Source organism: Symsagittifera roscoffensis, chromosome 3 (assembly GCF_963678635.1).
Source record: "Symsagittifera roscoffensis chromosome 3, txSymRosc1.1, whole genome shotgun sequence".
NCBI classification, from domain to species: Eukaryota; Metazoa; Xenacoelomorpha; order Acoela; family Convolutidae; genus Symsagittifera; species Symsagittifera roscoffensis.
Genome location: NC_087064.1, coordinates 75,714,802 through 75,742,788, shown reverse-complemented (window position 1 = coordinate 75,742,788; position 27,987 = coordinate 75,714,802). Strand labels below are relative to the sequence as shown.

General features: G+C 34.1%; 2 protein-coding genes across 2 annotated transcripts in view; one reads left to right on the top strand and one right to left on the bottom strand.

The window, feature by feature from the left end:
• Positions 1-27,987, top strand: part of LOC134842792 (ATP-dependent 6-phosphofructokinase, muscle type-like) — a 480,347-nt gene that overhangs the window by 292,572 nt on the left and 159,788 nt on the right. The window lies entirely within an intron of this gene.
• Positions 4,388-27,511, bottom strand: LOC134842354 (gamma-aminobutyric acid receptor subunit beta-like). Its single transcript, XM_063858644.1, has 8 exons — positions 26,177-27,511; positions 15,395-15,549; positions 13,525-13,589; positions 12,921-13,150; positions 10,709-10,791; positions 8,049-8,192; positions 5,309-6,117; positions 4,388-5,014 (listed from the first exon to the last, which is right to left on the bottom strand). Exons 1-8 carry the CDS (start codon positions 26,239-26,241, stop codon positions 4,478-4,480), a joined length of 2,088 nt encoding a protein of 695 aa, XP_063714714.1. The 5' UTR covers positions 26,242-27,511; the 3' UTR covers positions 4,388-4,477.

Genomic DNA, 27,987 nt, shown 5'->3' with positions numbered 1-27,987 from the left:
AAATCGATTGTTTTTGCCAAAATAATCCAAAATAATTGAGTATTTTTGAAATAAAAATCAATTATAATCGATTTGAACCCATTTTTTTCGAAACTAAATTCAATTGTTTTGCAATAATTTAACCTGGGTGGGGTTGTGAACTTGAGGAGGGGGTTAAACTGGGAGGGGGCACACAATGGGCACACAACCATGTTCTCTGAAAAAAAAAACGAAAAACATCTTTTTTATACTAATTTCATTTCATTTTTTTGTGCGTGGAGTGATGATAGGATTTTATCCAAATAGTAGCTTTCAGCAAATCTAATATTCACAGTAAAAAACCAATATGGACATGAAATGACATTTGGAAAAACCTTTATTTTAAAAATGACATCTGAAAAAAATAACAAAAAAAATTCATTTCTTTTAAGCAGAAATTTTTTAGAGTTTCGAAGTGTTTCTTCACAAGATGGCGCTAAACAACTTTAAAAATTAATTTTAATCATAATACTCCATTAGAAACCATTATTTTTGGCAATTCAATTATTTAGTTTTGCCAAGATGATCCAATTAAATTCGATTGTTTTGCAATAATTTAAACTGGGAGGGTTGTAAACTGGAGGGGGGGGGGGGGTAAAATGGAGGGTATAGTGAGCAAAGTCTGTTGGCAAATTGAAATCATCAGTAAGCCTTTTTCTCTATATTTTCACCTAGTCAATTGGTCAAATCAAAGTTGTATCGTCCAATCAAAAAAGGCGGTCAGTTACTAGGCAACTGGGTGGTGGGAGGTCAACTGAGTCAGGGAGGGGGGAGGGGGGGGGGGGGGTATCTGGAAACTGGGGGTGTCAATCATTAATCCCCCTCCCCCAAAATCTACCACTAAAAAAATCCCTCATGTTCTACTATAAGGGTGGGGAGAATGGCGCTTGTGGTAAAATGTCAGGGAGGGTGGTAAAGTAAAGGATATAAAGTAAAGACTGGGTGTATTTTGAGATGAGTTGAAAAAATAGAAAAAAGTAAATATATAATTAACTTTTTTTGTGAAATGTAACATCTTATGAAACGTAATAAGTAGCAACTGCAGTAAACAGGAAATGAGATAATTTTGGAAAAAGTTGTCATTTTCTTGAATAATCTTTCGAAAAATCTAATTTTTTTGATTATAAACGATTATAATGGATTAAATTGGCGTTAAAATATAAGAATTATAATCCATTTTAATGGATTATGATCGATTATAATGGATTACATTGACAAAAAAAATTAGGATTATAAACCATTTTTAATGGAATATTGTCGATTATTTTGTAATTATATAGATACTGACCATATTTTGACAATATAATCGATTATGACCCATGGGCGCTCGGTGCGGGTTGATTCTTAAAATTTCAAAAGCGTTTCAATGAAGCTTTCTTTATGCAAGGAGGTTATTTGACGCAACCTGCGTGAGAACTTTTTCATGGTGGAACCGCTCATACACGAAAGACCGAATGCGCTAAAAGAAAAATCAGCCAATTAGATTTCAGTAATCTAAAATATGAAAAGAAAGCGCGAACATCTGAAACAAAGTAAACACTTCCAGGAACTTAATATTGATATGGGCCGAATATGAAAACGGCAGAAATATGCAAAGTTTTCAAATTGTGACTGACCCTCGATAAATTGGATCAAAAATTTTATTTGAAGGTTTTCGTTATGAAAGAAGCAAAATATGGCTTCGTTTAATTCATTTTATTTGAATGACAATTTATTCTTTTTAAAAACTGACTTTCGGCTTTTTTTTGTTTTCTACGCTATGTCTACGCTATGTTTTCCAATTTCAACTGGGAGGATCACACTTGACACTCGAAACGGAGTTTGAATTAAACTTGATAAATAGGGTTGGAAACTGAAAACTATTAATAAGTTACCGAAGCACGAAAAACATACAGCACTAAAATGTTCACTTCAAAACAATCGATGCTTAAGTATTACCAATAACTTACACGTTGTCAGTGGAACTATGATAGAAAGATATAACTTATACATTGTCAGTGGAAATATTCTTGTAATTGTGATAGACAAATTTCTCATACAGTTTTTCCGAATTGAGAAAACTGAATCAATAGGTTAACTTTTTAATCCGTTGCGAAATCTGAATTTTGAAAACCATTTTCAAAACAGAGGCGAAGTTGAACTTCGCATACACAAGCAAACGTTTGACCGATAACGCTACTGGGAAAAACTGAATGAGTAAAGTATTTAGTCTTTAAAATTTCTTAAGTGACGCACGCCAATTATGACCCATTAGCAGTAACAGTCAATTTGAAAAAAACTAAATTTACCAACTAACACCTCTAATATTATTTCTAATATTATCGCAGTCTATGGCGTAGCAGTCTATAGTAATAATCGTAGCAGTCTATAGTATAGCAGTCTATAGTAATAACATGAGAAAATTAACTGTAATGAAAATAAAACGAAATTTTTTTTAATTCGAGATTTTTTGTGAAAATCATACCCCCACACGCCATATCAAGTACAAAGTGATGCATTTCGTTCCTAGTAACAAATCAATTATGGCAAATAGGCTTCCTTTAATCAATTTGAAACGATTTCTAAGACAGATTAAATCACCGCTTACGCTTTTACAGCGCGAAATATATCGCGCAATAACTTTCCCGAATTGACCAGAATGGCAATTTTTAAACCCCCATAACTTTATGAAAAATCTCAGGTGAAATATCTTTCCAACTTCAAGCTCAGGAAAACAATACTCTTTGAATGATATAAGAAAATCCCGTCAAAAATGGCTAGTTAAGAAGTCGAAATTTGTCTGAAGAAAAAAAACCACACCGAGCACAACTATTCCGTTACTTTCGTTCGAAAAGTCGGAACAATAATAGTCGGAACCTTAGCATTGGCTGTACTTAATAGCTGGTTTTTGATCAAAATGAGCACTGTCAAAATGAACACATTTTATCGCAATAATATCTGCGTCGCATAAATATTTGCGACTTAGGTTGGAAAAAAAGATAGCTCATACTATAACACAAGCATTGCTTGTGTAAACACAGATGGCGATCAATTTTTTTGTGATATAAATATATATATATATTGCTGTTCGATAGTGGAGTTTCATTTCCTTTTAATCAAGAAAATGAGCTGAACTTAAAATAAATCAAAAGTCACAAAGCCAAAAAAACTGAAACAAAAGCGATCATAGCCATCTATGGCAGATTGTCGTTGAATATCTTTTAATTCGCAAAATTAGGCAAAAAATAGAGTCGGACGTCTCTGAGAAAACGCAATCATGTTCATTGAAAATTTGACAGTATGATGCAGTTTTGACGCCCTTTCACCGTCTCAAGATCAGAAAATTTTCCGAAATTTGGCACAAACTCTTACCACTTTCATAGTTTTTACCAAACTTTTCGGAAGTCTTAAAATTTTGAAATCATTTTGACCTTCAAGTTCAAATTAAAAATTACAGAAAACAACGCTAATCTGAAAAAACTTTGTTTTAAAATTTGCTTAGACCATTCTGTGCTACTTATACAGCAATCGGCATCCTTGTTTATTATTAGTTTTAGCAAATAACTGCTGATGCAGAACCCACTGGCAAAGCAATTCAAGTTAAATTTTAAAACTAGTATTTGGAATCCACTGTCTTTTTAGCACAAAATTACGTCACTCATTTTTAGCACACGTTCAACATAAAGTTTTGAACTTTTTTTTTGCTAATGAATGCCACTTTGATTTTATTAAATCTTTGGCTGATTTTTATCAAGTTTTTTGCCGTCCGATACAACGCGTCCTTCAAGTAACCCTTTTGGCAAAAATTTGACTGATTAACCATAAACGTTTTCTAAGGGTGCCATTGTCTGCTAATTTTGAGGGGTAGTCTGCCAAAAACTTCATAATGGGCATTTTCTTCCGAAGCAAGTTGCCAATACACTCATTCTTTGGATTCTAGAGTTGACAAACGGCTGTTTTCGAAACAAAAATTGATAGTCATTAATACCGGCTTAAGTTGACAGTCAGGATTTTTAAATTAAACGAATTACTTTAAAAATGATTCTCGGAATTATATTTGGACAATTTTGCAAACAACATCCGTGGAAAATGAATTCGAGTTCTACTGCTTTTACAAAATTTGAAAATTATGAAATAAATTACAATTGAATCAAATCAGGAGAACTGAACAAATCGGATCAAATACCATTATTGGAACGAGAAACCGCATGTGAAAGTGCAAAAGAGTTATTTTCTTATTTCAATCGATCTGTATCCAGATAAGCATTAAATTTTGTAATTAATAAACTTAACAGAAACTTTTATTAAACTTTTGAATGCAAATTTAAGTATAAGTTATTTCTGGTAAAAATTGTTTCTGAGGTTACGAGAACAAATTTTTTTTGAGAAAAAACTAGCTTGAAAATGAGAAAAAGTTAAGCTCCGTGTAGCAATCTGTTGTTTTGTTCAGTGTTAAAATTTATCGGCTCAAATAAAGCAATCATTCGATATTATGCATTCCATCTTTGCCTAATTTCATATACGTGACCCAGTAAAAAATATTGAGGATAAAAAACGAAGTTGGAAACCAGATTCTGGAATAGTAGTCTATTTTGGCAACATCAACTGAGGTCATGAACCAATTCACGAAGTTCGAATCTTTGTAACGCTCAAGTCGTCGCAACGTTCGACGACTTAGTCTCCTCTTTCCGTCCGGACCGAAATCCGCCTCAGTTGCCGAACTTCCGGAAAGACCTGAATGGTGACTTTGGGATCCGGAACGACGACGACTTGAACGACGTCGCGTGGAACTCCCTCGTCTGAAGTAACTCGAGTGACCCAGGTCTGATTCGGAGCTATTAGACATGGGGGTGACGGCACTGCTGCTGTTAAAGCCGCCCCCGTTGTCGCTGCAGAAGTCGTCTTCTTCTAAGCAGCTCTCGCTTTCCATGAAGTTGGGAGTCGGCAGCAGGTTGTTCTTGTTCCAGACTTGTTCGGCTTCAGAGGAGCTGCAATCTGTTGTCGTGTAAGAGCACGGCTGAAAAAACCTAAACTGCGAGCTGGGAAAAAATTGCAACCCGTTTACTGCATGTTCCTTAATTGCGATTAACTTGATGTATCAAAATCCTGCATATGTAGAAAAACCTGCATATGTCAAATGTTAACCGGAAAGATTGCACTCCTACACGATGTTAAAAACAAAGATTTTCATGAATTTCAAAAGAAAAAACTAACATACGAGCTGTTCAGCTCCTTACGTCGAACAGCTGTCGTTTTCGTCGATTTGGACTAGCGTTTTTGTTTCCGGAAAAAAAAATAACTGAGAACTTACATTGAAGTGAATTGAGTGATCGAAATGAACTGGTTTCAACTGCAGTTCTATGCCACTATAGGGTACCATCAGGTTGTTCTCCTGCATCGCAGGTGGGGGCACAATCGGGTACCGGTGGGGGGACGCATTGTCTCTCCAATTGGAAATGGGGTGGCGCCCGGGACGGTGTTGCGGAGGCATAAATTTCACCGTCCCCAACGACGATCTAGTTCTCGTAGGAGGAACAGACGAAGACTGTCGAAGCAGCATGGTGGTATGAACGGAACTAGGATCCCCACTTATCGAAACCGTTTTTCTGGCAACATTGTTTGTAGTAGCGACAGTACGCGTATGTGACCGGCCGTTGCTTCGACCGACAAATGAGGTTTCTTTAATTTGGACTTCATCTTCACTTGAAGAATCGGGATTAATTACTATCGATTTCTGAAGAAATTTCATGCGTTGTCTTCGTTCGAGCCATTTTCGTTTCTGCTTGTTAAGAAAATGGACTGTTATGAACTCCACAAGAGCGGCGAGAACGTACACGAAAGATACGAAGAAGTAGACGTCGACTGCATTTAGGTTGTCTACATTAGGAAGCACAGTTTTACTTGTGTTCATAACCAGAATCATGGACAGGACTCCAGTGACTCCGATATAGGCACGTGACGTGGCCACTTCGGCCACTGTGGCTCTTCCCCGGTCGGGTATGATCCAAAAGGACACCCAGGAGAGCACGACTATGATGATGGCAGGAATGTAGCTCTGCACCAGAAAGTACATCAGGTCACGTGTGAACGTGAACTCCAAGGCACAGCCCTCGTAGGAACCTGAAAAAAGTTATTAAAAACCTCAATATATATTTTTTCAATACTCAAAATGTTCAGTTTCATTTTAAGCTAGAATTGCAATATATTTTGTAGTCGCAACCTTATTATCTAGGCAGCAACTGGTTTTCAACCTACATCATGGTAATATGATGAAGTTTATGCTCTTTGACTTTTCAACAGACTATAAATGCTTCTGTTTTCAATCAGTCCACATTTTAATAAAAGTATATCACATCAATCTAGGTTCGAAAAATCTGTCACGTTTACAAATCATTACATGAATTTTGTTGTTCAGGAAATGGAAGTTTATCAATTTTAATGGAATGCGATTTAAGCGATTGGCTACTCAAAAACAGCAACAGAAGTACCATTAAAATGCCTGCAAGAGCCATAAAATACTATAGCAAGATGGACAACAATTACATTTGAACAATTCGGTCGGTATCTCGACACGCTCATTTTGAACAGGTGAAGTTATCAATTAATCAAAAAGAGTATCATTCCGAAACGGAACATGAATACAACAAGCGATACAAAAACATGCTATTGTTCAAAAATTAAGATTGTCAATGATTCTGCACTTCAAAATGTTTAAAATTCTCCAATAAAAGATTTCAAGAGAAATTGCGACTTTCTGTCCAAAATACTTAAGGTTCATAAAAAGTATACAAAAAAACTTATGATCTAGAAAAAATTATTTGCCAAACTGAACAGCGACAAAAAGCTAAATCGTTTCAAGCAGAAGAAACAAAGAAAACTCTTATTAATTTTTTAAAAAATTTGACCGACAAAAATAAGCGTTGAAAATTAAAAAAATTCAGCAATTCACAGGGTTCGAACCATCTATTGAATATGAATCAATTTCTTTCGCAATTGCGTCATAATGCCCAGCTGTTATAAGTTGTTCACTCTCTAAGAAAAATTACCAGCTGATAATGAACTCTTACGCCACTCTTTTTCCTTAAAGCACTAAAGCATATAATTCTTGTGTTTCAATTCAAACAACAAAATATTAAATGACTAAGCCGTAAGGCACGTGCCGAAAACATTTTAGAGAAAAAAAATCATGTTTTTGCAGACAAAAATTTTGGATGACCATATATATAAGAAGATCTATAAGAATATATATATATATATATATTCATATCGAAAAAATACAAAGGTCCCTCTTAAGCTTACGATCCGAAACTAGGCGGTTTACCACTAGACCAAATGGCAAGGGGTTTAGAAAGTTTGAAGGTTTCAAAAAAACAAGGCCAATGTTTACAGATTTATTAGAAAATTTGCTTAATAGAAAAAAATGCGTCAAGTTTCCAGTAACAAATAAGTTTGCTCTCGCAGCTACAGTGCTAGATTATTACTGCAGAAACAATCAAATTTTAAACTTTATCAAAAATCAGATGCTCTGAATATGGTTTTATAGGTTGGGTGGAACATCGTATCAATCAACAGATTCCTAAGAAGGGACAATTTGTAATTTATGCAAAAGCGACTACTCATATCAAGCGAGAATAGACATGAATACTATAGTGCGTGTGAATCAGTTCTTGTCGGTTAGTATAATTTATGCAAAACACACAACCAAAAGTTACTAATTGTCACTTCGTACGCAAGATAAAATAACGAATCGTCGCGTGCGCCAAAAGTTACGAATTGTCGCCTGCGCCTGCCCACCATACGCCAAAAGTTAGTCTAATGGGAACAACGGGCATATTTATGAGTTCTTGAGATTAGAGAAAAACATAAAATTTTAGAATAAGTTAACATTCTCGCACCAAGCAAATTAGGTTCCAAGTTAGGTTCCAAGTTCTATTTTTAGCCAACCAGAGTCGAGTACTTGGCAATTTTAATCTAAGCACATGACAGCTGGTCTGTTTGTCGCGAAGGTGGGGGGTAGTTGTTGTAGGTGATAACTAGATCCCTGCTCTTGCCTGTGGAGAGGTTCCTGATGAGACTCTGAGGGACGACTGAGAGGAGTCTGAGTTCGGTGAGGGTGAAGTCGGAGGAGGGTTCCGGGAGGGTAACGTTGCTGAACACATCCCACCGCACTATGATCTCCGTCGACTGGTAGCCATCTAAAAAACAACAAGCAAATAAATTTCAACCCCCAAAAAAAAACAAATTCATAATGATATACACAAGGTCCATCTACAGATTATTCTACCATTCGTAATTTGGCCTGATTTTTTTTGGCCTGCAGCAGAATCTCTGACTGTACGTTTTCATATTGTGGATGGATGTTTTCCAAACTAATTAAGATACACCCGCAAATTTCGTAGGGGTTGAATGGGCTCTTTTGCACTACCATCCCCCAAATATCTGAATTTCAGTTTTGAAAAACTGTTTTTACGATGTCATTATGTAATAAAACTTGCATGGTGAACAATTTAACTATTGTGAACACATTTTTTCTTATTATATTACATTTTAACATCAAGCATTCAGCCATAATAACACGTAGGACAACTAAGAAATTGTCAAAACTGAAATGTACGGGGAGTGGAAAAAAGCATTCGAATGAAAACTATCACAAAAAAACTCTGATTAATTTTTTCCCAAAAATTAGCCCAATTAGGGAAAACTGGATCAATAAGTCTATTTTATATTTTGCTGCGAAATCTAAAAAACGACGTTCGAACTCAAAAATCATTCATATTTTTGTGTCATTTCCGCTTTTCTAATTAGCAAGGATAAAAAATTTTCTTCCTTTTAACAAAAAATTTGAATTGAACTTACAAAGAAATCAAAAGTCAAACTGCCGAAAATCAAATTTAAGACTACCCAAATTTTTTTTTCCGATAATCATCGTAAATGTCTTCACTATGTTTATAGAAAAATGAACAGTAACCGTTATTTTTTTTTCGAAGCAGAACCTCTTACGAAAATGGAGAAAAAATGCGACTGAAAAGAAAAGATTTTTTTTGAAAACGAACATATTTTAGACCCAATTTATCTGCCCGTAATTTTTTCAAAAACGTCCTTAAAAAAGGGACTTCGTTATTTTTTTCTAAATTTCTCAGAATTTTTTTGGTCTTTTCCAGATGAACTGTTCATGAAATCGAGGCGGGGCTATTTAGTATTTTCAATCGGTTCGGAGCAGAAAATGCAGTCAACGCTAAATACCTAATCTTTCATTTCATTAAATGGCTAGTATAATATCATAGTTGGCAGGCCAGAGAAAAACTGAGACTAATCCGCGCGCTTAATCCTTTCTTGTGCAGGCAATAAGCTTTTAGTTTATTGACAATTTGTAACATTTATTCAAATTGATACTTTATCTTTTAATCTACAAATGCACAATTTGACAGCTAAACAAACCAAAACCCCACCAAAAATTAGGCGACTGAGGGTAAAATTGGGGGAGATAAGTTCACCCAGAGATAAAAGTTTTGTTCGACAAGCCTCGAGGACCTTATGGATTGATACATATTTGATTCATATTACATCAAATCAGTGGATATGGAAATTGCTGAGAGGAAATTTGTGGGAAAACAGTGATGATAAATCAGAATTAAGGGAGGGAACAATTCAATTTGAGCTAAATGGCATTTCATTGCGTCACAGGGGGAATTTGATCAGCTGGGAAGCGAGCGGGAGGAAATGCGTTAAACAATGAGTCTGTTCTGTGGTAACTTAATTGCATGCCATTTCTGTACAGAATGAAAAGCACTAAATATCCTGCCTGTCACTGACCTAAATTCTTCTTCAATCGTACCACATAATTAAATAGAGTCTCTCCCGCTTTGCCGCCGAGTGTCAAGAAAGACATACTATTTCTGAATAAACTTGAAAAAATATCTGATGTGCGTAGATGATTCATACGTCATAAAATGAAGTCAAGACTAGTTCAAGATCCACTTTATGGATGCTTTAATTTTAAGGAAACAATCTTTACGACAAGTCACTACTTTTTAGACCAATTATATTTTTTAAAAAATAATAATAAAATTGGTTGCTGCGCAGCAATTGTTGGACTAGTTTTATTGTTGCAAACATCCGAGAAAAATTTAAAAATTTAGAAAAAACTAATTCAATTTTTTCAGAGATGAGTTCAAAAAAATCTGCAAGTAGTGATTGCTTCAGTTAGAAAATTTGGAGTAATTTAAGCAACTTGCTTCAACTAACAACTTTTACATATATGATATATCAACATTTTGAAAGTATGTAAACAGGAAAAAACAATAGGGCGTTAGAATTTTTCGTTGAGTTCCATAAGGTTCAAAATGCAAATGGTAAAACTACAATACTTGAAATAATTTGTGGCATCTGTTTTGCGTGGAGGCCATGCAGCCAAATAGTAAATTCCTCCGTATTTTTAATGGCCAGAAAACTTTACTTTTTAAGCAAATGACCTTAACCGAAATAATTATAGAAAATGTGTTCGGGCTGTTTTTCCTGCAATTATTTATAGGTCAAAAAGCTGATCGACTGAATAAAAAAACTCGATCAATCAATTTAATTGATCTCAAATATAACTGTCAAACACCACAACAATACAGGCGACTTTATGACTACGAGGTGCAATAAAACAACCAAAGACTGTGGAAGTGTTTTTTTGACTCTAAACTAGTTTAATAATGAAGTGACTTACAGCTCTCGATGTGCAGTCGACATTTCTGGATGTCCATTGGGAAATACTGAAGGTCCATTTTGCAGTGGCACTTGACTGTTACCCTGCAAAAAAAAAGAATTAAATTTTTCAAAAAAACTGCAAAGTTTTCCAATCGAAAACTACTGTGTGTCTGTAAAACTAAAAAACAATAATCTGGGCTGCATTGAAACGCAGTTTTAGGACATGGCAAAAAAACTTAATTTTTCGGATTCCGTTTTCATGCATTATATGGTTAAACTTAGCAAAAAAGAGGAAAATTCTGGCTAAGTAAGATGGTAGAATTGTATAACAAATAAATTTAAACGGCTCTTTTATTAAAGTTTTAGTTAAGACAGCGGTGATCAAGAATGTTCTCGAGAAATAAGGTACTAGTTATGCTAATAATCGCTTGCCTTTTGATGAAATATTATTTTCTCAATATTTTCTGCAATACAAGCGAATTTTTGATAAACCGACCAAAATAGGCGTTTTCAGGCATTTGGAAAATTTCAACCAAAAAATTGCAATTTTCATGCGCGCTCTCTCCTCCCAAATTTAGTGCATATTCGCGCCGGAAGCGCATTTAAACAAATTTTAGAGTTGATCGTTGATAATTCAATACCTTAATATAGTAACAAAAAGGGGACACTTTGGCTGGCCTTAGGGTTAAATAACTGGGTTGGGGCGAGCGCTCCCCTAAATCCTAATCACTCATCAAGTATTTCTGCTAAATAATCATATTTGATCTTTAGCAAACCGTAAATTATCACTATAAACTGCTATTTTAAAGCCCCCTGTAATACTCAATACAGGACCAACAGGAGGAGGGGGAGGGGGGAGCTGAAAAAGGCTTCAAAAATAGTTTTTTCATTTAAATTTGCAACAAAAGCCTAAAAATCCAAGAAAAATTATCTGTACCAATGAAAACTATAAAAAGAGCTTTCAGAATGATTGAAAAAAGCCGGATAGTAAAAAAAGACCTTTCAGTGGAAATAAGCCGACAAAAAATAAGCAGACCGACAATAACCTAAATAAGCAGAAAACTGGAACTTGGAAGAAAGCTAAACCTTTACAAAAGTCGGCAACGGGAACTAAGTCGTCAAAAATAAAAATAACAAAAGTACTAAAGAACAAAAAAAACAGGTCGCGGCCGGATTCGAACCACAAACCTTTGCCGCCGCAAGCAGTTGCCTTACCTTCTGGCCAGATGCACCGGATGGTTGATTGAATTTCAATTTATAATTACCATGCGGTAACAAAGCCGAAAATACCTCGACAGAAACCCTTCAAAAGGTAGAAGATCAAACTTAAAAAAATTAAGTCCTCTTTCCCTATAAACACACGCACACAAAATTTTTTCTGTCCTCAAACGCCACAAAAGGTGGTCACTAAGTCGATATACAAAACCGAAACCAATTAAGCGGAAAAAAGACTTAACAAATCGGGTTGGTAAAACTACAACCAATGTAGAAATCAAACTTCGATTCGGCCGGATTGTAAAATGCTAAAATACTACAAAGAAAATGGTTGCAACAAAAATAAACGATTCTTAGACGTGGCAACTAAGCAGACAAAACATAAGTAGACAAATTTTAGGCCGACAAATTTATTTACGTTAAAAAAAACAGGTCCAGGTCAGATTCGAAACAAGGACCTTTGCCGTCCCAGTCTTATTTGTTACCTCCAGGCTAAGTGTACAAGAAACGCTGAGAAACACAAATTCATTAGGAACCAAGGTACCAACAGCAATTCAGATGAATCAAGTTATTTATGGAAAAAAGTCTAGTACTCGATTGGAAAAAAATTAGTTCTTTTCGAAAGTCGGAGCAAATAGTCATATTTTGGTAGTGTACAAGAAACGCTGAGAAACACAAATTCATTAGGAACCAAGGTACCAACAGGAATCCAGACGAATCAAGTTATTTATGGGAAAAAAAGTCTAGTACACGATTGCAATAACCTTGCTTATCGCAAGTGTAAAGACAAGAATCAAGTACTAATTTTCAATTAAAATATCGCTTGGACAAAACATCTTATAGAGCATACAAAAAAGTTAGCTCTTTTCGAAAGTCGGAGCAAATAGTCATAATTTGGTGGTTTAAGTAAGTGGAAAACTAAAAAGATAAAAACTGATAAAAGAAACCCGCTCAGAAGATCATTGTTTACGACAACCGTTCAAATATGTCACCTTTCTTTTTATGAACTTTCTTACCGCATGTTGTATAGTATAGTTCCGTTGGGGTATACTTTGATATATGAGTTGGGTCTGGTATTGGTGTGGTTCCAGCTGGTCTTGCTGTTCGCAAAGAACGAGTCTGGCACCCAGATCCTCCTCGCGTATCCGGCGGTGAGCGTGATTGGCACGTAGGAGTTGTCGTACGCCACGTACTCCAATCTGGCATCCTGCCACTTTTGAAGGAACGAGAATTGCAGTTTGAAGCTCTGTAACAAACCAAAATGATTCAGTGATTGCCGTTTTTGTGTAACTTGTAACCCCCAGAAATTTTCTAAAAAGTGAATCGAATTCAGGCATCAATCCTTCTTTGCTATTCGGTTATCAATTGGCGGAAGTGTTGCGAAAAAAAAACAAATTAATGTTTTCAACCCGAAGTAAAATATTGAACATGGAGGCAGCGGAGCTAGTGTTTTCGATACGAAGATTTTATAAATTTCAATATTTTGACAAACTTTTATGACGATGAAAGATAGTTTCTGGGATTTTACGAAGTTGATAAAATGCTGGTTGATTCAACCAGTATTTTACATCTGCAAGAAAATACCGATACTGTAAGTGAGCAATTGAGTAAATGGCTGACCATGTCTGTGGCGTTGACGTCGAAGATATTGTCGATGATCATGCTCACATTCACCACGATCGGCTCTGAAACACATTTTCATGCATCAAAACTTTTTCTTAGTTATGAATAGTACTGGCAGGATTTCAGAAGCATTAACGAAGAGAGGAGCGCCTCCGCCCTGTAATCGACAGGTCGGTGGTTCGAGGCCTGGTAGCATCCCTGCTCCTTTCTGGCGCAAAAAGTCTTAATTAACTTCATACGGTTTTTAACAAAGGTCAATTGGTCTTAAAAGATTCATCTTGAATTAATTGAAGCGTAGTTCCCACAGTTAGCAGAGGGAAGTCGTCATTTTGAACAAAAAAGCCTTCAATTCATTCATCGCATAAGTATTACAAGTAATTGTCTCGGTACAAAATTGTTGCTCTAAATTGCTACACCATGAAAATGCAGAAAAGAGCTGTCAAATAAAATTCGTAAATTCAACGATGAATATGTTTGACTCGAAATTATGGAATAATTAAAACAAAGCCGCTATTTGTTGCTCTCAAACGTACCATGAATAGTTAATGAATTATAGGGACTAAATTGAGCAACCAAACAGTCTTCATTGTATTATTTCTGGAATTCAATAAACACCTTAGAGCTGGGCATGATTTGCTCGACGTGTTCTTCAACCATATTCAAACTTTTGTTTCGCTCTTTTGCTTTAAGTAAACCCCCGTAGTCTTTATGGATTTTTAATCGTGACTTGCCCCGCTGTACTCGGCTTTGAAATATAAAGTAAACACTTCAAACAAGTAAATCAATGAACGAATAAAAATTTTAGCCACAGAGGCGAAGCTGAGCTTCTCGCCACTTGTGATACAAAAATAAAGAACTATGGTTAAAATCAAACAGAAACAAAACGAAAAAAAAACTTTAAATTGCAACAAAAGCCCAAAACACCCTGAACAAAATTACCTGCACCTTTAGAAACTTAACGAAGAGCTTTTGGGTTGCTAGAAAAACAAACAGAATTTAAAAAAATGTTTCTGCGGAATTAAGTCGACAAAAATAAGCAGACAGACAATAATCTAAATTAGCCGATAATTTTCAGTTTGCAAAAAAAACAGGTCTCGACTGGAATCGAACTTCCGGGTTTTGTAATCTCAAGCAGGTGTGTTTTCTCTACGCCAGATACGCCGAATGATTCATTGAATTTGAGTTGATAATTACCTAGCGTTAACAAAGCCGAAAATACCTTAGCATAAACCTTTCATGCCAAAAAAAGTTCAAAAAAACTCCGCTGTCCCCTTAGATTACTCACACGCACACAAAATATTTTTTCCGTCCTTAAACGACGCAATAGGAGGACACTAAGTCAATGTAAAATCAGCCGAAACCTATGAAGCCAAAAACAAAGAAAAAAATAAATGTTAACAAATCGAATTGGTTAAATTACAACCAGCCAAAAAAGCAAAAATTGATTAGATCGGATACTTTAAATGCCAACATGCTCAAGATAAGTATGTTGTAAGTAGATGAATGAGTCCAAGAGATGAGACCTGAGAACAAAGTTATTTACGTGAAAAAGTCTAGAACCCGATTGCAATAACCTTGTTTATCGCAAGGGTAAAATACCCTTGCTTATCGTAAGGGTAAAAATGATTTCTTAAATTTAAGAACGGGTGAGTTGGATCCTGTTCTCCGAATTTCAACTACTAAACAGTCTTAAAAGTCGCCAAAGGATCTTTTGAGATACCAATTTTTGCGCAACCAACTTGAAACCTATATGCAGAGGCACTGGGCACAAACTAATTAACCAGGAGATGGCCCCTAAAAGTTTCAAGGTGAGAGTGAAAAACGAAAATGGAAAGATCATAATGGCCACTTTAACGAGTGAACTAACTTTTGTTGGGTGGCAGCCACCTCCAGTCCTTGACTGTCCTGTTGGACTTAGCTGACCCCGCTTCTGCCCCGCCAGCGTCGCCCCCCTCCTCAGCCACAATGGGCTCATCATTCTCCCAGCTGTTCAGGATCTCAGTGCGGTAGTCTATCACACACCTGCGAGAAAAGAACACAAGCTCAATAATTTAAACAGGTCTAGAAAAGTTAAAGGTTTAGTAAATTTAATTAGTAAAGATAAGATGGAAAGCAATAATTTCCACTACTTATGATCGAAAAAAATGGTTAACGCGAAAAACTACGCTGCAAACGCTCAAAAAATCGATTTGTTCAGCTCAGAACAATCATTGAAATAAACGTCTTTTTGCGTACATGATTGCGGGAGGGTCGGGACAGAAGCATTATTGCAAGAGAACCTTTAATTCGAAAAAATCGTGCACAGCGCCAGAATAAAAACACAGAAGAAAAAAATGAATTGTAAGCATGAAACAAACAATTCAACGATTGTAGAACTAATGAACACAGAGGCAAAGCTGAGCTTCGCATCACTTGCGATACACAAAAAGCGCAAAAAAAAAACAAAAAATAATAATACGTCTCAAACGAACAGTGAAAAACTTGGTGAAAGAATGTTGTTGAAGAAATCACAGGCTGAAAAATCAAAACAAATCTTTTGCAATTGTTACAGAAGTCAATGATGTGAAACAAAAGAAGGATTTAGGCATAACTCCATCCATTTTTTTTCTAATAACTAATAGATGGAAACGATAAAACATTTCGGTCAAAAAATTGAAATAAAAAATTTCCTAAATGTACTCAAAAACGGTTCACTAAATCTTGCAACCAAACAAACTACATATCCAACAGGAACAATTGAGGATCAACAAGGCCCTATCCGCTATTTGCTATAGTATAAGATAAAAAACAAACTCGAAAACAAAATTTCAAAAAAATTGAATGCAAAAATTACAAGCAATTGCCACAAAAAAAACTAGCAGAAAATCTGAAAAACTCTGAAAGCCTAAAAAAAACTCAATAAAATCAAAATTATCATATATGAAATTTATACGCAAGGATAAGATAGCTGGATCACAACAAACAAGATAACATTAGAGAACGCTCGTAAAAGAAATAAAAAACACGAAAAGCCCTTCTTTTTCAAAAATTTCAGCCAGACAAAAACAGAACTCCTGCAGCTCCTGCAAAGCTTGCTGCCGCATTCTTTTAGACACAACAGGCGAGTCAAATTTGCACAAAAAAATTGAAAGTCTTTCATTTTCAAAAATTTCAGCCATAAAAAACCAAAATCCAGCAGCTACTGCAAAACTTGCCGCCGCATTCTTTTTATACAAAACAGGAAAGTCAAATTTGCAAAAAAATCTGGAAAATTATCAATTTTTCTTTGAAGTTTTTTTGGACATACTGAAACAATACTTAAAATCATCAGCTTAAACTGATTTTAAATAAAATTGTTTGAACCTAAAACAACAAATTAGAATTAAAACAAGTTACAAAGAAGAAAAAAATCAGAAACCAGATATCCGAAAAAAACTGAAATCTTATAGCAAATAAAAAATTCGAACAGAAAGTTTTGAAAAAATTTCTGCCTAACAGAAAATTTTGGCACCTTTAATAACCAGAAAAGCATAATTTATATTTACTATCAAAATATGGAAAAAGAAGTAAAATACCTGTCAAAATTTTTAGAAATTAAATACCCGGCAAGTTAACGACAAAAATAGGGTCGAAATCAATAAAGCTGATAAAAAAATGTACCTAAAAATTTTTAGCTGTAAAACAAGTATCACTTCACTATTTCTAAACCTTCTGTTGAACTACAGTTGATAGACGAACATTTTAAAACTGCTTCTATAACAAGGCGTTCAATAATTTTTTCATGAAGTTGATTAATATCTCATATCAGTAAAAATTAAGTGAGAAAAAAAGAATTTAAATTAAAACAAGGATAGCCAATTCCGCAAGTAGCAATGAATGTTTGTTTCGACCACACCAATTGAAGTACATTAATTTAAAAATTTGAAAAATTCAAGAATCTCAAAAACAAAAATTTTGAGTTTTGTTTTCCGTTTTCTTCACAACACTCAAATTTTTTCCAATGAGCGGCGATTGATTTAGGTAAAAAACTGCAAGCAAAAGAGGCAGTAAAAGCTAAAATAATGTTAAGAGTGCAATAGAATTTAATTCAAAGCTTTTATTTAATTTTTATTTAAACTGAAACCGCTTTTTTGAATTTTCACAAAAACAAATCACAATTTAGGAGCCATCAATTTGATAATACACACGACTACGAACAACTTCATTGATGAAGTCAAAATTGGGTGTAAAAATCAGAGCTATTTGATAGTTCCTACCGGTAAGTTTCAGTGAAGCAGTCTGAACAAAAATTGATTGACATAGAGAAAAAATGTTATCGATATTTTTTCCGACTGAAAATTTTTAGCACAAAATCAAAATTGTTTGCCTAAAATAACCATTTTTGTTTGCCATTTTATACCAAAATAAGTTTCCGGAAAATAAGCATCTGGCTAATGAGGTCTTTTAACTGCTTTTCTAGTACAGCTAGGAAACTACATTTTGTCGTTTACGACAAGTTCGACACAATTTTTGACTAATGTTGACAATTGAAATCCCTAGGTATTCAGCTTTCCTAACTGATTTGGACAAACCTAAAAAAATACCAGTCGAACCCTAAAAGTAAGAAATTAAATGTCATGAAAATAATATAGCAATGAAAATCTTTAAAATTAGTGCTAAGGAATCCAACAAAAACTCAAAAATTGACAAGTTTACAAAATTTTGCGTTGAGTCAAAAAGTGTGAAAATAAAAAAAAAAATCCAGCAATTTAATTAGCAAAAAAATGACGAATCGATTTCATTTTCCGGAGATTTAATTAACAAAAAAAGGTACCGATCGGCTTTTTCATGCCACTGATTTCTTCAAAAAATTACCTTAGCAAAATGCAATTTCAACAACTTTGATATTAAAAAACATACGATAACATGACAGTTTGAGCAAATAAACATATTTGCACAATTTTTCGAGCTTCAAAATTCCAAATAATTTTTGAGACCATTTTACGCTGTAATTTTATGAGCTGGGCGTAAACCTGGGAAAGATCTCTATACATCAATCTACTATTTCTTATAAAAATTTACCAGGGCAAAAACTAATTTGAAAAAAAGTTCTAAGAAATCACAATAACAAGGTTTTCTAAAACAAATCTTGAGACTGGGATACAAATAGTAATGGAATGTTTCCTAAAATTTTGAATACACGGCAGCACTATCAATTTTTTTGAATTCGTTTTTAGAATACCAAGCCTTGATTTTAGTTTTGAAACAAATTAAAAGCTCAAAATTTAGGCTTAACTGTGAAGTAATTTATAAAAAAAATGTAAGTCAAAGGTTTGACGCATCTGGGTCCGATACAAAAAGTTAAAATATTCTAGTTCCACGCTTCATTCCACCTAAACTTTTTTAAGGATACTAAAAAATCCTGACGGCTCAATCTTATTGTTGACCTTTCAAAAGTTTGATCCGTTTCCACGTAAATTTGATGAATTAGCTTGCATTGAAAGACAATAACATTATAATATTACATTTGAAAGACTATAATAAAATTGAACGACAATTTTGCTTACTCTGAAAACCATTCAAACATGATAATTTTTCAAAGTATAGTTTTAATGGCACAATGCAACAATTTTTTAACAAAATCCTGATTTTGTTGAAATTTGAATGAGATCTTCTGACATTACAATACTTAAAAACTTGTGTAGAATACGTCTATTGAAAATTTACAAAAAGTTTGGCTATAAAAAGTTGGTATTGGACACCGAAGCGAAGCGGAGCTCCACGCCAATTGCGATAGAGCTAAGACGAAGCATTATATTAACGAGTGTAGAAAAAGAACCGGAAGTCAAAAAAATTGGAAGAAGTTGAAATTTTTTAAACGTTGCAACAACTACGTTTGCCTCAATTAAGGTTCATGAACAGCGTTAATTCGGCTACAATTATCAGGTACTACACGGCACTCAAGCAGACAAAAAAGTCGACCCCCGTTAAGCCCAGAGCAAAATTCTTGTCATATATAATTTTGAGCTAAAATTTGAAACTCACCCCTGTTGAAACGCCACAAACGTAAAAAAAATCGTCTGTCTTCGGAACAACGCAAAAAGTATTGACTTAAGCAACTTAACATAGGCTAGAGCCATTAAATTACAGTTGACGAGAAAATAAAAAGAGTAAGAAAGTTCTTCCAAATCAGTACAAATTACAGAAAAACTATCAATTACAGAAAAAAAATTAATTAAGACGAAAGACAACTCTATGACTTGGGAAGTAGGTCAATGAAAAACCGTACCAGATATTATAGTTTGTATTTAAAAAAATGAAAATTAAGCTGACGAAAACTAGGGCAAAAACCACGAATCCCAACAAAGTATTTTTTAAAAAACTTTATATGAAAAAACCTCGATAGTTTTATAGACTTTTCAAAAAATTGAGCCTGTCAATTTAAAAGAAGGTAATTTCTGTCAGCCAGCTCAATAAGGAAGTTATTAACATAAAAGCCTAATTCCTGCTTACAAGACACTTGCTGTCGCAATACAAAGTTCAAAATTAGTGATTTTTTGTCAGAACTTGAGTGTTTGGCCAAGTTTAAAACGTCAGTACCCTAATGTTTTTGGTTGAAACCATTGTTAAGAATTTTAACCTTTACAATTGTTTTGAATAAAAAATAAAAGTATTTGGCTATTCAGACTAAAGTTACAGCCAAAATAGTCTCGCAACCATGAACTTGTGATTTTTTGTTTCCTAACCTATAAAAAGAATGATTTGTTTTTCATTTTCTGCCTACTTCTGCGGCAAAATTTAAACAAGAGATTGAAATTCTGACATGGCGTAGATATCTATAACTGAAAAAAAAATCGAGACTTTGTTAGCATTTAATCAAAACTACTTATCTAATTTCAGACAATTTTCAAGGCCACTTGATATATCAGACAAATTGATTACAGTGCTGATTTACATCAACCGGACAAAACGAACAACTTAGGAAACGGAAATTTCAAACGAAATTTTTTTTAAAATATGTTGAGATTAGATAATAAAATGATGAGAACAAGAGTTGCTTAGAATTTAACCTGCATTGATATGGCCCCAAAATAAATTAATTTGGGTTTTTTATTTAAAATTTTTAATAACTTACACGATACTACCAATTTAACTGATAAGAAAATGACATCAGAAGAAGCCTCTTACACAGGCCAACAAAGTTGTAGAAGGGTGAATTCTCCAAAAATTAGCCTAATGGGTTTGAAGTTAGTTGTTACGCAAAAATTTTGAGTTCCTTCTAGCAAAAATTATGTTTTTTAGCCAAAAAGCAAAGAATCATTTATAAAGGTTTTTGGAGATGCTACCAGTATAGACAGTGCACGAGGCTTCTTTTGATTCAATTTTCGTATCAATTAACCAGGTAGTTTTAGCGTAATTTCTGATTAATTAAAAAGCCATTATGAACCATTTTGGGGCTAAAATTTGGCTACAAATTTCGCAAAGATATTGCACCATAAAAAACTGATGAATTTTAGCATCGTGGCATTGTGGCGCCCCGGTAGCGATAGTGCCCAGAAATCGAATAATTACTGATTTAAATCGCATGTACGCTGCAATTTGCAAGGTGAGCTGAGCTCTTGCAAGTAAGTCATAGCTTAATAAGTGCTGGTTATACGCGCTCTTGCCAATCTCAATAATTAACCTTTGTTTTAGGCCTCCGGGTTGGTTCACTAATAAAAAAAATTTGTTCTGCAATTTTTGTTTTAACTTAAATCAATTTGAGATAAACGCGTTTGAAGTTTCAAACTTTGATTTTTTTGCTCGGATAATTGAAATCAGCACTGTATTACAAGTTCAGTGATTTCCGCCAATCGGTGCATCAAACAAAAACGTTTCAGCCTGGCAAACATATTTTAAGGCTTTTTGCCACTCCCCCTTCGCCGTTTTTTTTTCAATTTTACTAGTTGTTTTATATGTTATTATGGCTAAACGCGTACCTTAACGATGTAAAGTTTGAATAACAAATGTTTTCATAGTAGCTATGTTGTTCGCCATGCGAAATTTCATTAGATTATGACACCGTACGAAAAACAAATTTTCTGGGAGCTTAAAATGTAAAATAAAATCTGTTCAAAACATTCTGTCATCTTAAAACGACTCTTATCTCAAGAAAAATATTTAAAAGAAATAATATAAAAGTCATCTTAAAACGACTCTTATCTTAAGAAAAATATAAAAAGAAATAATAAAAAAATGTTTTCTATGCTGGGTCTACTATGATAATGCTTAAATGGAGTTCAGTTGTAACACAGAGGCCATTCGTTACACAGAAGCGAAGCGGATCTTCGAATCAACTGCGATACAAAGCAAGCACAGCCTTGCAAGCTAGTGAATACAAGATGAGACTAAAATAACAAAATCGAAAAAATATGTAAACATTGTTTGGGAAAAAACAGAAAAAAACTATTTAAAAAAATTAGTCAAGAAACACAACAAACTGTATTAATTAAGCATTTAATGTTTTAACGAGCGGTCACTAAGCCAACAACACGTTCATTGAGCCAAAAACATCCACTCTAAGCGGCTCCTTGAGACAGATAAAAAAAGGGTCACAAAAATTGTTGACAAAAAAGTTTTTGTGCAATTAAGTTTTAACACTTTGCAAGACAGGCTACCTGATTTGTTTAATCAATCCTTTAATTCTTTGAAGCGACACAAATCAGGGCAAGTAATTCAACCGATAAAACATCAGCCAAAAACATTTAGGCCGAATGAAGCTTTTAAGCGAAACAAAAACAAAAAAATGTACAAAGTCAGGACTATTAATTTTATATATTACAGGAATACATCATGACAACTTGCATTTACGTCAACCGCACAAGAAAATTTAACAATATGGCAACTGAGCCAATAAAAAAATGCGAAAAAAAGCCCGACAACATATTTTTCCCGTTTCTTTTTATAAACTTCAAACGTACTGAAATTAACAAGTTGCAGCCGGGACTCGAACACCATACCATAGGGTACAGAGACAAGCACGTTACCTCTAGGCCAAGTAAGAAACAGTCGCGAAGTTGCTAAGGTTCACTAAAGGAGTAACTTCAATTTCAAGTAACCATGATCCGTGCTCGTTGCTTGAAGGTGAATCAACATTATCAAGCCAAGAAAAATTATCAAGCAAAGAAGTTGCATCTTGTTCTTAAGCAGGGACACAAAAGCGGTTTTCCGCGATGAGCTGTACAACTCGTATGTTGATCTTTTCCCTTTCCATGGGTAAATGCTCTTAGAACTTCAGATGTAAGAAAAAATGTTTACAGGAAAAAATCTAGTTCTCGATTACAAGACACTTCTTTTCGCAAGTGTAATTATAAAAAAAATTCGGAACAATATATTCTTAAAAACTTTCTTTCTAATCTCTTAGAGCTATAAAAATGTCTAAAACAACGAAACAACTGATAACCCACGGTGTAGCAGAATATGTTTCTAGAGAATCATAAAATGTAAGGCAATTCTAAAAACAAACATATATGTCTCGAAAACTAAACTGTTCCAAAGTCTCTTCATTTGAATTGTATGTCACAACCGAATACAGTAATACAGTAGCCCAGCAACAAAAGGCTAATTCATTTTTAAAATAAGTTAGTACTTGTATATATGTCGATAGATCCATAATTCGAAAAATAAGAGATTTGATCAGATGCATACTTTTGAGTTTTATGGTGCTATGTTTTTTCAAAATTGTCGTCATTTTTCTTCGGTCTACTTGAAATAATTGACAACATTTTTAGCTGTTTGTTGATTATGTTTTCGAATTAGGATTGAAAGAAGAAATCTAATATGATATTGCAGTTCCTTGTCTGCTTTTTAGGTAATAATTATTGCTTGGAAATATTTGCTGAAAAAAAACAAGTAACATTTTTTCCACACCACGGTCATTTTTCTACACCATCTAATATGTGTGTTCGATTCTTGTTAACTTGTTAATTTCCAGCCCGAATTGCCTAGAAATGCGACTTGTACCCTTTTTAAAAATCTAAATCAGCGATCCTACATTTAATAACACAACGCGATTGAGACGAGTCTTTTGTGAAAAAATTTTCTGAATATCTTTGACCGTGGTGTGGAAAAAATGACACTTATTTTTTTTCGAAGCAAATATTTCCACGCAAAAATAGGTACCTAAAAGAGCAGACAAGGAACTGTGCAATATCATATTAGAATTCTTTCCGTCCTAATTCGAAAGCATAACCAACAAACTGCTAAGAAATGTCGACAAGGAACTATGCAGCATCATACTAGAACTCTTTCAGTCCTAACTAGAAAACATAACCAAAAAACAGCTATAAAAAACAATTTTTTGGAAAACAAACCTTGTGTGAGAAAACTATATCACTAGGCCATTTTTCACTCCGCTGTGAAATTTAAAAATGAAAACCTATTTTCAAAGCTAAAAATTGTTCACGTTGATTCGCGTCTTTTACTATTTCTTAATTGGAGAGCGTAAATTCACTTCATTTTAGCAAATAAATTGAATTGAATTTGAAACACAGACAAAGCCAAAAATTTTCACACACAAGCAAGAAAGCAGCAAAAACGGGCTTTAATTGCACAAAAACACAAATGTAAAATATCATGTAATAAAATGGAGTGTATGAAACAAAACTGTATAAAATATGCAGTTTAAATATCTCAAAAAAACATTGATGTAGAAAATTTCAGAAATAGGAATTTCAAAATTATACTCTTTTATGAAGCAAATTCGGTTCATTTGATGAAATTAAAAAGCATCAGCTGTGATAAATTATTGGTTATCAAACCTCAAAGCATTTGCTATTAAATTTCCGATGCTGTCTGTTGCTGAAAAATACCGCAAGTAGTACGCACAATACTATATTTGCGACTTGAGTTGAAAAAAAAAGTTTCTATGCTCCAATCCTGTAATTAATAGAAAGCCAAAGAGCAAAAAATCAAACTTGAGCATTGAAAAACTTTCATGGCTTTTTCGTTAAAAACATACATCAAGAACTTCAAAAAATGACTTCACTTTGTTTATTGAGGAAATATTCCATTGGCTTCCATTCAATAGTTTATACAGACTACTAGCCGAAAGAGACTATTTGAAAAATGCAGATAAACATCAACCACTTTGGTGATACTGTTGTCTCAAAGAAAACTCATTTGCAAAAAAAAATGTGCCATAAAACATGATTTCCAGCTTTACATGAGCATTTTTACAAAAATGATTGCGTGATAATTATGCAAGCAAAACTTGGATAGACGCCTAAAATGGTCTTTAAAAAGTCAAAAAACTTCATGGCTATAATGTCCTTTTATGTTTTATGTCCTTTTATGTCCATTTCAAACACATAAACGTTAAAAAAATCTAGTTTCGCTTTTCAAACAACGTGAAATGAGGCGAAAAAATGATCAAACAAGCCGACGTCACTTAAGCCGAAAAAAGTAAGCGCGAGAAAAACAGAAGCTGAGATGAAAGAAGCGAATGGAGAAAACTAAGCCCACAATATTATTAGATAATCCGAAAATTAGACTTCAAAAGCACTAAAAAGTTGAGTAATTTTTGCAATTTTTTGTAATAAAATTTAACCGATATTTCAAAAACTGAAAGCATCATTAACTTGGATCAATTTGAGATAAAAAATTATCCAATACAAAGAGAAGCAAGACACTATTTTGCTAGAAACTGCCAAGTATCTATTTCAATTTTTTTTTCATTGACAGAAACGTCAGCTGGTAAAGGCTAAAAAATGTAAGCAAGTTTGCTTAAACAAATCAATAGAAAGTAAGGGAAAAACAAAACGTTTATTTAACAACACAGTAAAAAAATTGATAATTTAAAAAGATAAATTCTACAAATTATGAGCGAAACGTATCAATTTTTTTCTATTATTTTCTGATCTGATCACAATTAAGACTTTGGAAATAAGAGCCTTTTGCTCATAACGGTTATCATTGCAATAGTTATAGGCTACAGATCACTTAAGTTGATAAAAGGCATCAGTTGACGAAAATACTGATAAAAAATATGCCTAGAAAAATGCGCATAAACTAATCTTTCCAATTATGTTCACCACAAAGGATACCACAAATACGGCATTACAGCCAAAAAGTCTCGAGTAAATTTTCGAACACCTGTGCGAAAAAATATAAAAAGAGAAAACAAAACATTTTAGAAAAAACTTGAAAACGAAAGTTTTAACGTCTCTGATTCAATTTTAAAAAAAATTGACCACAAACTATTAGAAAAAAAAAAACAATAGAAAATTAAACGGACAAAAACAAAGCCGACACCTAATAAACTGAAAATGATCCAAAAAAAATCGGCACATAACTACACCCTATTTAAGCGGTAAATTAATGTGTTACAGAGCATTAAATGAACCAGTTTTATCCAGCTAGCTAAATTTACCCTTTCCCCTAAATCTATAATTTGTGAACAAAATTATTTAGGGGGAAAATCTATTTCCCCATTGCAACACGTTTGCTGATCGCAAGGATAACTATCTAGGTTGTCCAGTTGTGGCTCTCAGCCTAGTGCAAAACAATCAATTGCACCAGATATAGTCTACCAGACCTTTACTGAGGGTCTGAAACACCAGGATTTGACTCTTAAAAGGGTGGCAAATTGCCTAACCACCCACCTTTCGAGTCCAAACCATTTAAACGGTCCAGTAACTTTTTCGACACCAACCTTGAGTTTTGACATGCTGCCATAAGTAAAACAATGTGAACAAGGTAACAGTCGTAAGAACACATTTCCAAGTAATAGAAATAACGTCTGTCAGAAAATAACGGCAAGCCAATTGATAGTTCTCGGAATCAAAATTGGAATGTATAATAAAAGGAATTAATTCAAAACTAGTAAAGCAAAATCAGTCTGAATTTCGAGATAGAATATTGCGTAGTCTCAATTATGTAATCCATCAAACAATAAATTAATTAACTAGCAATTCGATCTTGCAATTTTTTTAAACAAAAATAGACTGAACTTTGAGGTAGATTGTGAAGAAATATTTTCCCCTCAAAATTTATAAGACGAGGAGTCTGTGTTTTTTTTTATGTTTTAGCCTCGAGGTTTATCAGGTGTACTGAAAGTCAGTATTTTTCCCAGTTCTTCTGTGATAAAAACAGGTCCTTGGAATTACATTTACGTAATACATTTCTAAAGTCTCAAGTTGACATTTTAATAAATGACTGAAGAAGAACACAGTTTTGCTGTCATTGGTAGAATTTCATCCTTTTTTATGACGCTCATAAAGTGCAGTAAAACCAAATCGGATCTTTTGTGCCAATAAGAAAGATCCAACAATAAAAGCCAAAGTTTACATATAAAATCAAATCGAAGCCAAATAAATTTTAAACTCCAGAGCCTGAATTAGCCAACACATTCTACTAAGCAAATAATTTCCGAAGTAATATTGAATGTTAAGGAGTTTCTAAAAAATAATTTTGAACAAATATCAGTTGCTTTAGCTTTAAGTATTAGACAAAAAATGAAAAAAAAAATATCGCTTAATAAAGTCCAATTTACGGAGCGAACATAATATTAATCGGAGTTTAGCTATGCTGAAAAAGAAACTAAGCAGATATAATTATCATAAGGATCGTGAAAAAAAAACATTTTTGTGATGAAATGAAATTAATCACAGTGCTTTGAATGCATTGGAATTTTCGCGCGCTGATTGGAGCTTTGGAAAAGATTATATTTAATTTAGACGGACCAGTTACAAATGGGATGAAAAAGAGAGAAAAAAGGAAGCAAAAGAGAATACCAAGAGGCCTGCTATTAAATTCAATAAATATTCAATTGAAACTGAAGGCCTACTCAACGGAATGGGGGAATAAAAGGACGGAGGCGGCGGGCGGCGGAGTGTTCGGTGAGGTGACGGCGGTCGAGTGGAAGCGCGGTTTTCTCTGCACTGTTACCTGTTCATTACAAATAAATGTGGTGAGAAATTCGGGAATTAGGATATATAGAAACAGATATATAGATAGAAGAGCGCAAATACAGATTTGTTCCAGCAAGCTATTCTAACATTGGATAAGATATAAGCACAAGCATATAGGTAAGAACCAGCACACAAATCAGTTGCTTTTCCTTTGATATCAACCCAGCCACCCCCCCCCCCCCCCCCGGCCCCGCCCCATTTCACCAAAACTAGAGTTCATACTTGGGCTACAAATCACAAAAGCCCCCTCTCTATCTATCTATCTCTTGCTTATAGCTTCGATAATAGACTAGGGAAGGGTATTAGTAGGGTAGGGTATTTTAGGGCATAAAAGGATAGAATAGAGCTAGGAAACACTTTATAACGCAAATGCGGAATTGTTTGCAGTTGAACTGCTAACAGTGAGGATATCAGAGTACAGTAGAAAGCGAACCGTCAAAGTTTCTATTATCAAAAAAATAATAGTCTCATACTTGCAAAAAAAACATGTCAAAAAATCTTGCTTCGAACATCAAAAAAAAATTTTGGAGAAAATTGTTTCGTCTTCCTTCAA